We start from the raw sequence: 15346 nt of genomic DNA on the forward strand, positions 1-15346 counted from the left end.
GAGTGATTTCCCAAACTTTATACGCAAATTTTTTGAAGTGAAATAAAGCCACAAGAGAAGATATTCTCTGTGCTCCAGTTTTACTCACAGTGCCACCGCTGCGTTTCTTCTTCCAGTGAGACTCAGGACTTTGGCAAAATGTTCAGTGTGAGCCACAGGAGGTGTGGACAGTGCCGTGCAGCAACCAGCAGCATTTACAATCCTGCTTTCTCACGAGACCACGGAAAAGCAGGGCCAGCATGCAGACTGTCCTACCACAGGGACAGGTCCCAGCAGCCAGGGAGCTCACCAGGGCCTTTTTGGCCACACTGGGGCAGCCTAGATAGCTTACGTCTGCTACAGGGAATCTGAGAGCCTCTGCTGTGGAAAGGCAGAACAGAAGTTCAGAGCAGGTCTTCTGTGGGCCTGGGATCCCACTGGGTCCTTCTTGCTTCTCCATTCTACCTGTTACAGCAGAAGACACCACCAGTCCCCCTGTACGTCCACCGGTCTGTGAGCATTTACAGAACCAAGTTTTGTGTCGCATAACCCTAGAAGTGACTTTATTTTGAATGTAAGAAATACCTCTCACATGCAATCCAAGTGTTCTTGGAGATGGCTTGTGTTTCCGTCCCAAGTCCCAGGGCTGCACGTTCAGGGCAGAACAAAGGGAGGTGTAAATAAGATCCTTCATATCACTAGCACAGGTAATTGCCAAGAGTGGTGTCTGCTTACATGAACAAGTGCAGTGGCTGCACGTGTGAAGCATTGGCTTCTCATCCGAAACCAGCTAGATCTGATGGAGGAAAAGGGAAAAGCGGGATTAGGCACGGTATAAATTAATACACCGTTAATACAGCCATTAAACTGTGGCGGGTCTGCCGACTGCGAATCAAAGCTGAAATCCTAGGACCACAGAACAGTTTAGGTTGGAAGAGACCTTAAAGATCCTCACCCCATGGGCTGGCTGCTCTCAGCTCAGCTGCTCGGGGCACATTAATGGCGTGGGGGCAGCTCCAGGGATGGGGCACCCACAGCTCCGGGCAGCAGCGCCGGCGCTTTTTATTATTTAGAGTGCATAGCAGAGATAGGAAGGGACACGCAGCAGACAAAACGCGCCCTCGCCCCCATACAAAGTCCCGCCGTTCTCCTCCGGCCAATCCCCCTCTCGCAGCCCGGCGCGGTGCGCCCCGCCTGGGGGCGCGGCCAGACCCGGCCCGGCCCGGCCCCGCTCCGCCCCGCGGCGTCCCGGGCTGCTCTGCGCCGCAGGCTGTGGTGAGTGCGGGCCGGGCTGCTGCCGCGGGGCGTAGCGGGGCTTCCAGGAGTTCGGTAGGCTGATGTCTGAGCGTGGTGAAGTGGGGGAAAAATAGAGCCGGTGCTGGGGAACCACCCCCCCCCCCCCCCCCGGGCGGGACAAAGGGCTCTGCAGGCTGGGTTGGAAAGCTGGGCTGGTGGTGCGATCAGAACCCGAGCGTGGCTCTGCATGGGGAGGCTTCGTTAGCTCTGCTGATTCATAACAGTTGCGATTATAGTTGGTTACGTATGAATATAGGATTAAAGTGCCTACAGGAAAGCTGGGGAGGGACTTTTTATAAAGGCAGGAAGCGACAGGATGAGGGAAAATGGCTTTAAACTGGAAGAGGATAGATTTAGACTAGGTATGAGAAAGAAATTCTTTACTGTGGTGATGGTGAGACTGGCACAGGTTGCCCAGCGAGGTTGTGAATGCCCCCTCCCTGGAACATTCAAAACCAGGCTGGATGGGGCTGCAAGCAACATGGTCTGGTGGGAGGCATTCCTATCTACAGCAGGAGGGGTGGAACTAGATGGTCTTAAAGGTCCCTTCCAACCTAGACCATTCTGTGATTCTATATGCAGCAAACCTGGGAAGAATTGTTGCTGGGAGCACTTTTGCATTCCTCAGCCTGTGCTGTGTCATGCTCCAGTGTCCCTCAGCTGTGTGGGTCCAGCCTAAGCCATTGCTGCGTGGAAGATAAAAATTGAGGCTTGTGCAGGGCAGCAGTACTTGTCAGCAGAGTCCTTGCAGCTGTGGACAAAGGTTGCTGAGCTGCAAAAGCATCAGGAAGCAGCCACAAGGCGTGCAGGCAGGGAACTGAAAGTCATGATGACTTTGATTTGCTTTAGCTTCAGGTTACGGGAGCACAGGCTTACTGTTTGGCTTTAGATCAGTAGCACGAGTAGCAGCTCTGTAACATCTGGCTTAATGCTTACTGCAACCGAACGGTGCTTTTTGCTACCAACATAAAAGATAAAATCCCAACTTACAGCTTTATGAAAGCAAAAGGCTTTGTCCTTGCTGCTGAGGCCAAGGACAAGCCTGGAATGTGAAGGGGGAAGTGAAACAACTGACCTGTTCTGCCAGCTCAGGCAATGTCCCACACCTTCTATGTGCCATCCCTAAGGTGCTCACCTCTATTACATATGGGTGCAGCTGATATTTTTTGATTACTTAAGGCTTTCCAGCATTCTTATTAATATTTGGTAAAGAATTATTAATATTTTTTATTTATTTAATATATATTTAAGAATTTTAAAATTAAAATTCTTTACCAAACTGCACGTGGACAAAACCAGCAGGTTTCTTCTTGCTCCACCAGCCATAATCTCTTTGCAATTAAGAGGTAAAAACCTTTGCTCCCTTAAGATTGATCCTTTGTGAGGAGCATTGGTGCTGTTGCAATAGGAGGGCTGGCTGCACTGCTTCCTTGTTGAGGTGTGATATTTTTCCCCCACACTGTCAGACTGTGCTGCTGGGACAGTGCCAGAGGCACCAAAGCCTTGCATCGCTGAAATAGGCTCTGGTTAAAGATTAATTTCCAACTTGTCTCTCATTCCCACATCATGCCTGGTCTTCACCTTGAATTTATGGCAATGGCTTGTGTTTGCAGAATCCTTTAGTGGGGAATTACATAGGTCTAATTCCTATTGAATGAAAAAACATCTTTGCTTTGTTCTGAGTCTCTGCCCTGGCTGTATTTGGTGACCTCTAGTTCCACTGTCGGAAGTGAACCAGCAGTTTCTGTCCACCTTCTCTAGCTTTTAGACTTTTTGAATACGACCTTGTTTGTCTGCTCTCTTTATCCCAGAGTCTTGGATTGCTGGGTTGTTTCCCACATAGAAGCTGTTGTAGATATTTGAACATCTTACCCATTCCCAATTTATGCTCTAAGTTATATAGGGTGGTGGGACAAGAACTGGCCACGCTACTCAGGCTGCAGTTAAACGAGCTTCACACAGTGACATAATCAGATTTGCTGACCTGGTCTCTAATCTGACTGTGGAGTCATTTCTGCAAGTGCAGGTCCTGCCTGCATCCTGAGCACAGGACGGGATGAGTTACAGCAGCGCTCACCACCTCTCCTTGATTTCAGGCAGAACGAGGACCAGGCTGCAGGAAGGGAGGAGCCTTCGGTGCATTAGAGAGGACAGGAGTGCCACGGGATGTGGTCAGACAGCCAGAGCTGATGGGATCTGTAGGGGTCTGTAAGCCAGAGGCCAGACTAGAGACCTCTGCCACTGCCCACCCACGCTTACTGATTTTAGGGCTTACCTGATGGGACCTAAGCAGGGAACCCCCGTTTTGTGCTGTTTAACACCCTGCAGACACCCAAAGGTAAAAATTCCCTGACAGTTTATCCTTTTCTTCAGCCAGTTCTTGTGCTAGGATAACTCTCAGCAATTCTTAGGCCCAGGCATGTACATACGCACACTTCTGCGTGTGTTGAGCTCCAGTCACACCCTGCAATAGTAACGGGCTCTCTTTTTCTCCCAGCACCAAGATGGCTGTTCTCTCCAAAGAGTATGGCTACGTGATCCTGACAGGGGCTGCCAGCTTCGTCTTGGTGATGCATCTCGCTGTGAACGTGGGGAAGGCACGCAAGAAGTACAATGTGGAGGTGAGTCCCCCTTTTCAGCCTCAAGCAGAGGGACCAGGGATATCACAGCCTGTCTGCAGAGGAGCGCCAGCCAGCCTGCTTTATTGCTCCTTCTCTTTTTTTTCCCATCCCCAACCCAGAAGGGCATACAGCCCTTGCCTGCCTTAGCTGCACCTCTGTAGATAAGCGTGGTGACACCTTGGTTATTTTGGGTTGACCCGCTGACTCCTCCTGCCCCACAGTGTGAGTGCAGAAGGGATGAAGCTGGCATTCTAGCTCTCCAGACTGGAGCAGACAAGGCAGAAATCAGGGTTTGGCAGATAAGATGCTTGGCACTGAGCCGAGACAGCTGAAATCACAAGACTTTCAGCTTCAGAAACTATGATGAGCAAGAAACCACACAGTCTTTCTCCCTGCAGAGAGGACAGACGTGATTTTGGGAACAAGGGCATCTCAGTGGAACACAAGCATACAGGGAGCAAAGCAGTTTCACACAAGGAGCTGTGGGCAGGGAGTCAGGCTCTAACTTGCCACAGCAAGTCAGTTCTCCAAGCAGCAGCACAGCACTGCGCTCCCTGAGGAGATGCAGCATGTGCACCGTGCTGCTGGAGGAGGCTGGCTGCACTTGCTTATCTTCTGCTCTTGGCTTTCTTTGGCAGTATCCAACCATGTACAGCACGGATCCTGAGAATGGGAAAATATTCAACTGCATCCAGCGTGCGCACCAGAACACGTGAGTACCACGTGTGAGTTTGTACTGCCACAGCTAACAGGAGCCAAGCTGCAGTGCTACAGCAAAGGGTGCTGGGAGGAACAACTGGTTTAGCTGGTGGTAGGCTGTATTTAGCAGTGGGTCAAGGCACAAAGTGGAAAAGAGCGGATGGGTGGCCTCAGACAGAGCTGAAGTCTATGGAAGTCTGCGCGTGCTGCACTTCATTTTGTGCCTGTATTTCTGGCCACAGCATGGAGCATGAAGACTAACAAGTCAGGCCCATCAAGTACCCTGGCAGGGGATGTTTGCAACTGCATTTCTAGATATTCTCTTTACAGGCCACTTGAAGACGAGTATAACATTCTTTCTTATTTTCAGACTGGAAGTTTACCCTTCCTTCCTGTTCTTCTTAGCCACTGGTGGACTCTACCACCCGGTAAGTGACTGTGGCATTCAGGTCCACACAACTGAACTTACTCTGTGACTCAGAGCAGGCACGAAGCCAAGCTCACCCAGCTGAAGGCAGCCAGGCTGTTTCCTAACCCCACCTCATTCCACAGCCATGCCTCTTCTGAAAATGCAGTGGAACCACAAGTACTTTCACCACTGATGCTTCAGCCAGTAAGCCTCTTTCCTCCCCATAAGGGTTCTTTGTCAGACAAATTGAAGCATCCACAGCCTCCAGTCTGCAAGTGAGGAGTGTCCACACAACCTTGTCTGGTTCTCTCAAGCCTGCAGGACTACTCAGCAGCTGTTTTTATAGAGGGTGGGAACCTTTCACCTCCTTTTAAACGCACACTTTAAAGAGTTTGTCTGATAAGAATAGCTGAGGAACATTTCAGTCTTCCCACCCACTTTCACCACCAAAGGAAGCATGTGGAGGATGATTAAAAAAAAGAAAAAAGCCTAGATTGTTTCAAAATGAAAGATGTAGAATACTTTTGAGGAGGCAGGCATGTGGGAGAGACTAAAGCCAGCAGATTTTCTTCACCACCAACAGATAAATCAGGTTCTTCTTGAAAGTTTCTTTTCAGAAAGGAAAGGAAGGAGCATTAAGTAAATCTAGCAAACTGATGTCACATTGCATCATGCTGTAAATGAAGAGGCAGCGTGGAAGTCCTCCTGCTGCAGGTGTTGCAAACACATACACCTGCTTGCAGCAACAAAGCAGCACTTGGGAAGGCTCTGCAGCACAGCACCATAGGTGTCATGAAAGCGATTCCAATCCGACTCACTGTGGCTTCCACTATCAGCCACACACCTCTCCCAGGCTGACTCCTAGTTGTTGTAGCAGGGCCAGGACCCACGCTGTAGTTTGTGGTCACTCCTTGAAGCAGGGCTGCTCTAACAGCTGAGCAGGTGCAAGCAGCAAGTCTCCACAACTTTAATGCTTCTCCTTTCTCTCCAGCGGATTTCCACAGGGCTCGGCATTGCCTGGATCCTTGGCAGACTCCTGTATGCCCACGGATACTACACAGGAGGTGGGTCTTTACCCTGTAGAACAGAAGGTGCTTAGAAACTAAAGCCTCCTCCTGTGATGTCTGGGCTCTTTTCTCCAGTTCCTGCCAAACAGGCAGCAGAAAGCTTCCAGTCACAGTGCAGGTCCACAAACTGCTACCTCTGCATTGTGTTTTTCTTGCTGTTAGTAAGAGAGCTACTTTAATAACAGACACAGACAGAGGGCAGCTGCACAGCACAAGCTGGTAGCTGCCGTTGTGCCCAGATTAATCTCTAGGTCCTGCTCCCTCTTTCAGGATAGGCTAATCTTTGATGGTATTTTTGACTATTGCACACACATTCCCTGCCCAAGGGGAAGGAGCCTGACTCCAAGTATGTTAGGCCACTACTTGCACCGTGACTTGAAACAAACCGCACTAGGGGGGATGAATAACGTGGGGCATCTGACTTTGCACTGCACTTGGTTCTGGTCTGTCACACACAGAGCAGTGTCCCAGCCTTCCTTTCTGAAGGTCTGTGAAAGCTAAATACACTTGTATTAACTCAAGTGCTGGGAAGGTGGAAGCAGCCCTGCAGTGCTGGGAGCAGCCTGGCTGAGAAAGCTGGCTACTGCTGTTGAACTGACAAGACGTGTCCTTTTCCAGAGCCAAAAAATCGAAGGAGAGGGGCCCTTGGTTCAGCTGCACTCATTGGGCTGGTGGGCACAGGTGTGTATTCAGCTTTCCAGCACCTTGGTTGGATCTGCCCGGACTAACTGACCATCATCATGGCTGCCTGGGAAACCAGAGGGATTTCTTGTTGTAGAACATTTCATTGCCTGTTTTTTTTCCCTCCTCATTCAATAAAATGAAGTTGTCAGTTCTGCACTTTCATTCCGAAGTTACAGAGAGCCAGCTAAAGAAGTCTGGCAGAAAACCAGCACGATTCTGATTTTATGGGACCGATCAGGCAGGGATGCTCCAGCTTTTCTGACTTTGGTGAATGAAAAGCAATCCTATAAACCATTTGTTTAACCTATCCAGCAGCAGCCCAGTTCATACTCAAATCCTTTTTCTGGACTCCTCACATCATGTACTCTCCAATAAGATTTTCCAAACAGAGTTAGTATTTATTTGATTGCTACAAAAGAAAAGATGTGAGCAAACATTTAAATTTGCTGTTTTGTCATCACAGAATTACCACGTTTATAAAGGAAGGCCCAGAGAAAGGAAATCAAACAGCTTTTGATTAAGACAGGCAGCAATCTGTCTCGTGTTAGAGCTCACTATCATTCTTGTTACGCTGTGCACTGTGTGTGGAGGCTATCTGCAGCAGTGCCTGTTGAAGCAGCATCAGCTCACCCTCCCCACAGTATTGTGAGGCACACATAAAAGACACAGAACTTATGTTCACAAGTGTGCTAGAGAAACAAATCCTAACCTGAAGGCTTTTACACAGTCAGAGAAAAGACAGAGCCAAGAGCTACTGGATGTTAACGTGCCTGAGAGCTTTTACACGTACTGAGCAGGGTCATACTTGCTAAGAAGCCAGAACTGGAATTAACTAAGGGTGGAGGACAACAGCATTCAAGGTGCACTGGGTGAAGCAGCCTGGGTTGGGCCTCTGCCACTACCAAGCCTCTGGTAGCTGCAGGTGCTGCTGCTGAAAGCCAGGTCACTGTCTCCTGGTCTGAGGTCCCCATCTTCCACTAAAGAGTACAGAGGAGGCCCACAGACCGAGCTGTGTGTGTACGCTGCCCTTGCAGAAGCAGGATGGCTAAGAGCTGATCTCATTCTGCCCCACTCCCAGGCACTTACAATTTTAGGGCACTTTACTGCTGTGTAAATGATCCACATTTCTCCTCAGATGGCCTCAGAGCCACTAAAACACGGATTCCACATCACCCATCTCCACGCAGACAGTCTTCAGCTGCGAGTAGTACTCGATGGCTGCCCGCCCGTTCTCTCTGCCAAATCCTGCAGGGACAGGGCAGAAGTGAGTGCAACAGGCAGTGCCAAGCACCACTCATAACCAGCACACAGCCATGCTGGGGAGAACATAAGCCACACTCAAAGCACAAGTGCAGCACACCTCATGGCAGCACTCCTGACCAAGAACTGGATGAGCTTAGCAGCAAGGAAGGCTGTGTATATTAAAGCTCACCTCTGTGCTCACTGGTACAAAGCTGTGAACCCTTCCACAGCTTCCCTTTGATTTCCTGGTGTGGTATCCATGCCTTAGAGGCAATCACTGTGCCTGTCTGCCCCAGCAACAGGCTGCTCACATCTGCCATCACAGACATACAGAAGCTGAGTCCACGGAAGGCCAAGCATTGCTCACCTGATGACTTGTATCCCCCGAAAGGCAGCTCCACAGGGCTGATGTTGTAGTTGTTAATGAAGCACATCCCAGCCTTGAGAGCAGCCACGACCCTGTGAGCCTTCTGGATATCCCTGCAGGAAAACGGCAGCTCAGCTGCAGCCCTTTCACCCCCTTATCCCCGAGACCCCCAGCAGGTTGCAGTGGTTTTTAGAGCCCAGCTTGCCCTACTCAGAGGATACAACACCTAATTCCCAAGGACGCTCAGCACAATACTTCATTTGAGAGGACAGGACAAGGACACCAGCAAAGCAGACTCCGGCAAGCAGCCAAGAGCCATCTTTGCACACATTCAGAAGCATGGCAGGCTCCTGGTGAACGTCTCCTGGAGGTGCAGGCAGGCAGGCAGCTGGCCAAGTGCAGGCTGGAAGGAGCCTGAAGGACAGCTGGGCCCACCTAACCTCCTCAGGAAAAAACAGGAGGAGATATGCAGTCATTTAAGAAGTTCCCTTCTGGCATTGTCTTGCTACAGCTTTCCTGGAGGAGGATATCCATGCCCATGCCAAACACTGTGAGAGGAACATCAAGTTGCTGCAGCATTTCTCTACTCCTCCCCTCCCTAGACCGCTTCCCAGCTGTACCTGGTAAAGACACCGCCTGCCAGGCCAAATTTGGTGTTGTTGGCTCTCTCCACGACCTCCTCCTCTGTATCAAATGGCAGAATGGACATGACAGGCCCAAAGATCTCTTCCTGCACACACGTCATGTCGTCTCTGCAGTTCCCTGGAAGCATGGCAGCATTCAGAAGGAAGCTAGTGGCAGAGCCTGTGCATTCTGCAGCCCACAGAGCCTTCGAGACAGCACTCAGCACTACACAGCTGCTGCTCCAGGTTCCACAGCTACCTCTGGTACACCTGTAGAAGTGCCTGCTCACACCACAGGCATTCAGAAATATGGGCACACAGCTTCATCTAGAAGAAACTCAGCAACATCCACACAGAGAACCACAATGCCACTAACAGGAAGGATCGTACCTAACACGCATGGTTGCATGTAGAAGCCATTCTTCAGCTTCGGGTCATCTGGTACATACAGGTCTCCCCCGCACAACACCTGAGCACCCTGAAAGAGAGGCAAGCAGAAAGTAGGCAGGCATGTCCATGGCATCCTGCCCGGCTGTTGCAGCTCTGGCTGGCCAATGCTCACTGCCAGATTTACTCTCCCATCCAAGGAACCACATCAGGGCCTCCTCTGGTGCCTCTCCAGGTCAGGTATGCTGATGGAGCATCACTAGCAGATCAGGGCTTTCATTCACACTTCCTCTTTTCCAGCCCAGTCTGCTTGTCTGGAAAGAACAGGAGACATTTGAGGGCTGACACAAGGCAGCATCACAATCTCACCTGCTCCTTTGCCTGCTTTATAAAGCGCTGGACACGTTCCAGGTGGGGCCAGTTGATGAGGGCTCCCATCCGTGTGTCTTCCTGAAGTGGGTCTCCAACTTTGATTTTCTGGGTGCGTTTCACCACCTCCTTTGTGAAGGTGTCCAGTATTTTTCTCTCCACAAACACCCGCGTGCCATTGCAGCACACCTGGAATACAGAGCAAGCTGCTCAGAACACAGCACTTTGCAGTCTTTCATGCATGGGTCCTGCTACAGACTCTCAGAAAAGGCCCTTCACAGCTGCTAAAAAACAGCCAGCTTGACCTGGGGGACAGTGAAGTTCCAGGGACAGCAGACAATTCTGCTCCTGACTGCATGGGACAGTCTATTCTGGATACAGCTCTACTGATGCCACCAGGTGGCTATAGTGTGTCACCGGCAGATAAGCTGACTGTTCAGTTCCCAGAGATAAAACAGGTACGCAGTTTGCCAACAAAACCTGCAGAAAACATGAAGAACCCAAACTTGGGGCCAACAGAGCCCCAGAAAGGTATGGCTCAGCATACTGGACTGGGACCTGCTCCCTCTCCAGAGGAAACTGCTTCTGAACTCTGTGCTCCAAAGTGGAACCCATGGCACAGGAGTAGTTGCTCTGAGCTGGGTACTGGGTGCCAGAGACGCTCCACTTCAGGGAAAATGGTACAGGTGTCCATGCCCTGCTGGGACACCCTGCACTGGAGGTTCCTCTGTGGCACTGCACAGGGAGATGCGTGGCAAGACAGCAGCTTCAGGGCATCCCTCACTACAGAAGGACAGGTTGGCTACCTCGACAGCTGTCTTTGGTCCCAAACTACAGCCTTGCCCCATGGATACACACCTCTCCCTGTGTGAGGAAGTTGGCCATGAGGGCTCCATTCACGGCATTCTCCAGGGAGCAGTCTGAAAAGATTATAAGGGGGGATTTGCCCCCCAGCTCCAAGGTCACTGGTTTGATCCCTTTAGCTGCCATCTCCATGATCTGATAAGGACAAAGAGACAAGTGATGCACGGCCAACAAGGAGGCTGCAGGGAGGGTTCAAGGGGCAACATTTCCCTTTTTCTCAAACCTCAATTTATTTGTAAAATATTTTTAGGAACATTTCATTTGATTAGACTAAATGGAGGGTGGGAAATTCACAGAAAATAGGCTACTTCTGAAACCAGCAGGCTGCACGCAGTCCAGCTGAACTATCACTGCCAGAAACGTTCACACATTTTCCCAGCTGGTTCATGCAGCCTCCTCCCCACATGGATGCTCACTTTAGCAACTCAGAGTCCTCAAATGAATGAGTGAAGACAACCAAGGGGCCGCTCTGAAAGCCCTAAGTGCTTGAGCTCATGCCCAGTGCACTAACTGGGACTCCAGCGTAACACTTTGAGCTCCTTGCTTGTCCCCAGGCATGCCAACTCACACCATATCCTTACACTCCTCACGCACATCAAGCTCCCCAGCACACCAGGAAGGCTGGTGCACAACCCCTCGTGTTCCCCCCAGGTTCCCACCTTGGCACCAGTGGGCACGCTGCCAGTGAAAGAGATTTTGGCCACATCTGGGTGGTGGCAGAGGAACTGTCCTGTGGCCGCTCCACCCTGCACCACATTGAAGAGCCCCTTAGGAGCACCAGCCTCTGTGAAGATCTCTGCCAACTTCAGCACAGAAATGGGGGTAAAAGGAGAGGGCTTGAAGACCATAGCATTGCCTAAGGGATTCCAGACAGAAGCAAGGTGGATTAACAACCAAAGCGCTTAGGGAAAAAAAGCCAGACAAAAAACCCACCCAATACAATGAATTTGTTTCTGCTGATGTCAAAAATCTCTCCACCAAAGAGAGGAGGAAACATTTTTAGCTGAACTCTGCAATCAAAGAATGGAGAGAACTGCATCTCCTGTTGGGGAAGGCTGGGGAGATGGGGATGTTGGTCCTGTACTGCAGACATTTCCAGAGACATTTGTCCCTGGTACACAGCCAAGCCATCAGTCTCTTTCCTGATGCACTCACTGCCCCCTCAGCATCTGTCAGATTCACATTTCCTGTTCTTCCTTCCTGGAGGCTCTGCAAATCCTTCAGTGCCTCCTTCAAAGCAATCTCAGGGTCTGTAACTCCACCCTCCAAATCACTCTCCCCCACAGAATCCCCCAGCATCAAAGAGAAGCTTGAGTAGGCAGAAGGTCTAAAAGAGATCCACTTTAGGGTCATTACCGCATGCCAGGGCTGGGGCAGACTTCCAGCAGGCAATCTGGAAGGGGTAATTCCAGGCTCCAATCCCTACACACACACCCAGGGGCTCCCTGCGAGTGTACCCAAAGGATCCCCCAGGAAGCTGGATGTGTTCACCTGCAAAGAGGACAAACAGACAGAAGTAAGAGAAGAACAAAGCCCCTTCCAGTTCAGTTAGAGCCCCTGAGGTTAGATCTCAAACTGGAAACGGACACAGCTTTTATGCCCAGCAAGCTCACAGGTGTGTCAGGGCCCACAAAGCACAGTAGCATTAAGTAGAGATCTCTGAAAATACTCCAGCATCTTCAGAAAAAGCATCTCTTAGAGAAACCAACACCAAAGGTGCTCTTGTACAGCAGAAGTTAACCAAGGAACACCAGGACAAAAAGTAAAGAGCAAACTCCAATAAAGTTCTCACCGGCCAGAGATCCTGCCAGCCCTGCGTAATACTCCAGGCACTGCCAGGATATGTCAATATCCACTCTGGCTTCAAAGATGGATTTCCCATTGTTGATGGTTTCCAAGGTGGCAATTTCATCTCTCCTTTCCTGGGAGGATAACACCACAATGATTACACATCAAAGAAGCCCATAGCAGCACTCCACACGGAGCTTCCCAAAACTCTGCACAACTCTGAGGCTCTGCCTCAAGCTATCACCATCCCTAAAATGTACATTCCCAACTACCATTAATCAATTTTCCAATGGCGACTGATCACAGGTGAATGCCAGACAGCTGCTGGGTTCACTGCTCCTGCAGTCTTGCTTAACAGCTCTACTTATCTAAAAGATTAGCAAACCTGAACAGAGGAGACAGATGGTAAACAGTGATTGGAATGCACAGAAAGAAGGTGGAGGAAAGAGCAAACAGCAAGATCTAAATAGATCCAGAGGACTCAGTGAAGGACAGCAAAACAAAGCAGCTGGGAAGTGTCTTTTAGCAGACTGTATCCCAGGCAGAAACATTCCCTGCTGCGGAAGTCTGGCAGAAGCAGAAGTTTGACTGAAAGAGAAAACAGTTCTCATTGCATACACACTGGGGAGAGGTTTGGTTTCTTACCAATGTCTTGATGGGGACTAATTTTGACATCTAAGAACGTGCTATCTCACAAATGAGTTTGTTATGAAGCCAGCATATCTGTACCCTCTGGTTCTCATGTGTTTATCTGGTGGTTTTTTATTGCTAAAGAAAGACACTCCAGTCACGACAGCAGGGTCTGTCAAGCTGAAAGTTCAAGAATGTGTCAGTTACGCAACTTCAGCTTGGAAAATGCATGCCTTGCAATATCTGCACTGGATGGCTTCAGCTTTATGTCTTCTCACAGAGCAAAGCAGGGAAGAAGCTATAGGACACAGCAGCACGATAAGACCAAGCGCCCTGCCCAAAGCATCCCACTATCTGCTGGGCAAAGGTAGCTTTCAGCTCCTGCGTTCCATTGGAGCTCCTGGAGGGGGAGAGAGGGTCAGAGCCAGCTGGGTGCACACACAGCCCCGTGCAGTACCCGGATGAGCCTGGCAGCCTCCAGCAGCACACGGCAGCGCTCCATGCCCGACATGCGGCTCCATGTCTGGAAGGCACTCTTGGCGCTCTGCACGGCCAGGTCCACCTCCTTCTCCCCGGAGCACAGCAGCTTGGTTATCACTCGACCTGGGCACGTTGTAAACACAAAACAAGAAGTAAATCCCAGCAAAACAAGGCTTATCTTGCAGCAAAAGCCCGAGATCTCAGTCCCACCATAGAGCTTCACGGCTCCCACCCAAACCCACTCGGTCGTGGAGGAGCTCTGCAGCTCGGGAGGTGAAACCCAAAGCCTGCCCTCCTCCACAGCCACATTCCGGCCGCTCATCAGCTCCAATCTCTGCAGGTTTCTTCTTGAGCTGGTTACCCTCCCACCACCAGCACCAGGACCCGTCGTCACACACAGCTACGCCGCCTGTCTCGCGCCGACCCATCCTACCCCCCTCGAGGCAAACGAACGAGTTAACCCCGAAGAAGTTCGGGCAGCACGTACCCGTGGCCGGCTCGTACACATCCTCGGTCTGCCGGCCGTCAACGGGTTCCACGCGGCCGCCCGCCCGGTAGTTGAGGGGCTGCTGCAGAGAGAAGGTGCCGGTGGCGGTGCTCATGGCGAGGCGGGGCTGCAGGCGGCAGAGCCGGGGCAGGAGGAACGCCAGCACCATGGGACGGCAGCGCGCACCGCCACGCCGACAGGGGGCTCCACGACGGCAAGTGGCTCCGCCCCGCGCCTGCGCACTGAACCCGCCACGTCTCCGGCGGTTGAGCGCCCCCTAGCGGCTCGGAGGAGACACCAGCGCTGATCTGCGCAGCAGAGCCGCCCAGCGGTAGCGGCACGGCTCCGGCTGCCCCTGCCGTGCAGGGCGCGCAGGTGGTTTGCTTTTTAATTTTTTTCCCCTTTCTATTTGGTGGATTTTTTGCAATTCAGTAGTAAAAGCTGCTCCTCTCTGGTTGCTGGGATTAGCGATTCCCACTGCACTGCTGCATCAAGCTGCTGATAGCAGGAAGCAACCTGCTTCCAGCACAGCAACAAGCCCTGGTTTGTTGGTAACTTCGAGAGAAGCGCACTGCAAAAGCAGGGGATGTGCTGAGACAGGGTTCTGGGTCACCACCGGGAAGCCCCTGCACAGCACAGCTCTCCACTCATTACGGTGCCTCACTCGTTCACGCAGGGCTGTCACAGCTCCCCCCACTCCTGCTGCATCTGACAGCCAGGTGCTACAGCAGGAACCAGTTCAACACCACTGATTCTGGCTCTGCTGCCACACAAGCCAGGAACCCCACACCCACAGCTGCCCTTTTGGCAAGGCAGTACCCACTGTAGATGCAGCAGTGTGTGAGAAAGGCAGACTTAGGCATTCTCCTGCTCCATTTTTGTTTCTATCAGTGAGAATCGATCCAAGTTCTTAATAGGGTACAGCATATGCATATACACCACTATAAGGCATTCTGGGTGTACCTCTCACCACAAACTCCAAGTAACATGTCCTTCATTAGAAGCTTTTGGTCACAAAAGCACCAAGGCCACAATGCCTATGGCTACTGTACACTTCAGGAACACTTTCAGCCTGACTTGAGCACAGTAGCAAAATTTATTCATCCTTGTAAAGACAGCCTGACCAACAGGACTGAGCCAGGTAATAATGTGGCAAAGTAGAAAGCACTGGGAACTCACTGGGCTAAGAAGGAGGCTGGGGGCTTTCAGATTCATACTGCAAAATAGACTGATGAGCAGCAAGCTCAGTGGCATGAATACAGATTCTGCTGCTCTAAGCCCTCAGGCAATAAAAAAGTTCAGTGGACAGCATCAATATAATTCAGCAGTTTACTTGTTAAGTTGAAGGCCAGGT

General features: G+C 51.0%; 2 protein-coding genes across 2 annotated transcripts; one reads left to right on the plus strand and one right to left on the minus strand.

The window, feature by feature from the left end:
* The first annotated feature begins 3773 nt into the window (after nucleotides 1–3773).
* Nucleotides 3774–6872, plus strand: MGST3 (microsomal glutathione S-transferase 3). The gene is made up of 5 exons (XM_079536219.1): nucleotides 3774–3896; nucleotides 4535–4608; nucleotides 4966–5023; nucleotides 5996–6068; nucleotides 6690–6872. Exons 1-5 carry the CDS (start codon nucleotides 3780–3782, stop codon nucleotides 6797–6799), a joined length of 432 nt encoding a protein of 143 aa, XP_079392345.1. The 5' UTR covers nucleotides 3774–3779; the 3' UTR covers nucleotides 6800–6872.
* Nucleotides 6873–7905: 1033 nt separating this feature from the next.
* ALDH9A1 (aldehyde dehydrogenase 9 family member A1) lies at nucleotides 7906–14161 on the minus strand (the record flags this gene model as incomplete). The annotated part of the gene is made up of 11 exons (XM_079536282.1): nucleotides 7906–8000; nucleotides 8365–8477; nucleotides 8985–9126; nucleotides 9378–9465; nucleotides 9744–9932; nucleotides 10602–10742; nucleotides 11267–11463; nucleotides 11964–12098; nucleotides 12400–12529; nucleotides 13483–13628; nucleotides 13993–14161. The coding sequence occupies 11 exons, from the start codon at nucleotides 14159–14161 to the stop codon at nucleotides 7906–7908; spliced, it is 1545 nt and encodes a 514-aa protein (XP_079392408.1).
* Nucleotides 14162–15346: the final 1185 nt, after the last annotated feature.

The sequence above is a fragment of the Tetrao urogallus genome (genome assembly GCF_951394365.1).
Source record: "Tetrao urogallus genome assembly, chromosome: 5".
NCBI lineage: Eukaryota > Metazoa > Chordata > Aves > Galliformes > Phasianidae > Tetrao > Tetrao urogallus.

Coding starts and splice junctions, on each gene's coding strand:
- MGST3 (XM_079536219.1), top strand. CDS start 3,780: ATGGCTGTTCTCTCCAAAGAGTATGGCTACGTGATCCTGACAGGGGCT. Junction 3,897..4,534: donor GCAAGAAGTACAATGTGGAG/GTGAGTCCCCCT, acceptor TTTCTTTGGCAG/TATCCAACCATGTACAGCAC. Junction 6,069..6,689: donor CCACGGATACTACACAGGAG/GTGGGTCTTTAC, acceptor GTCCTTTTCCAG/AGCCAAAAAATCGAAGGAGA.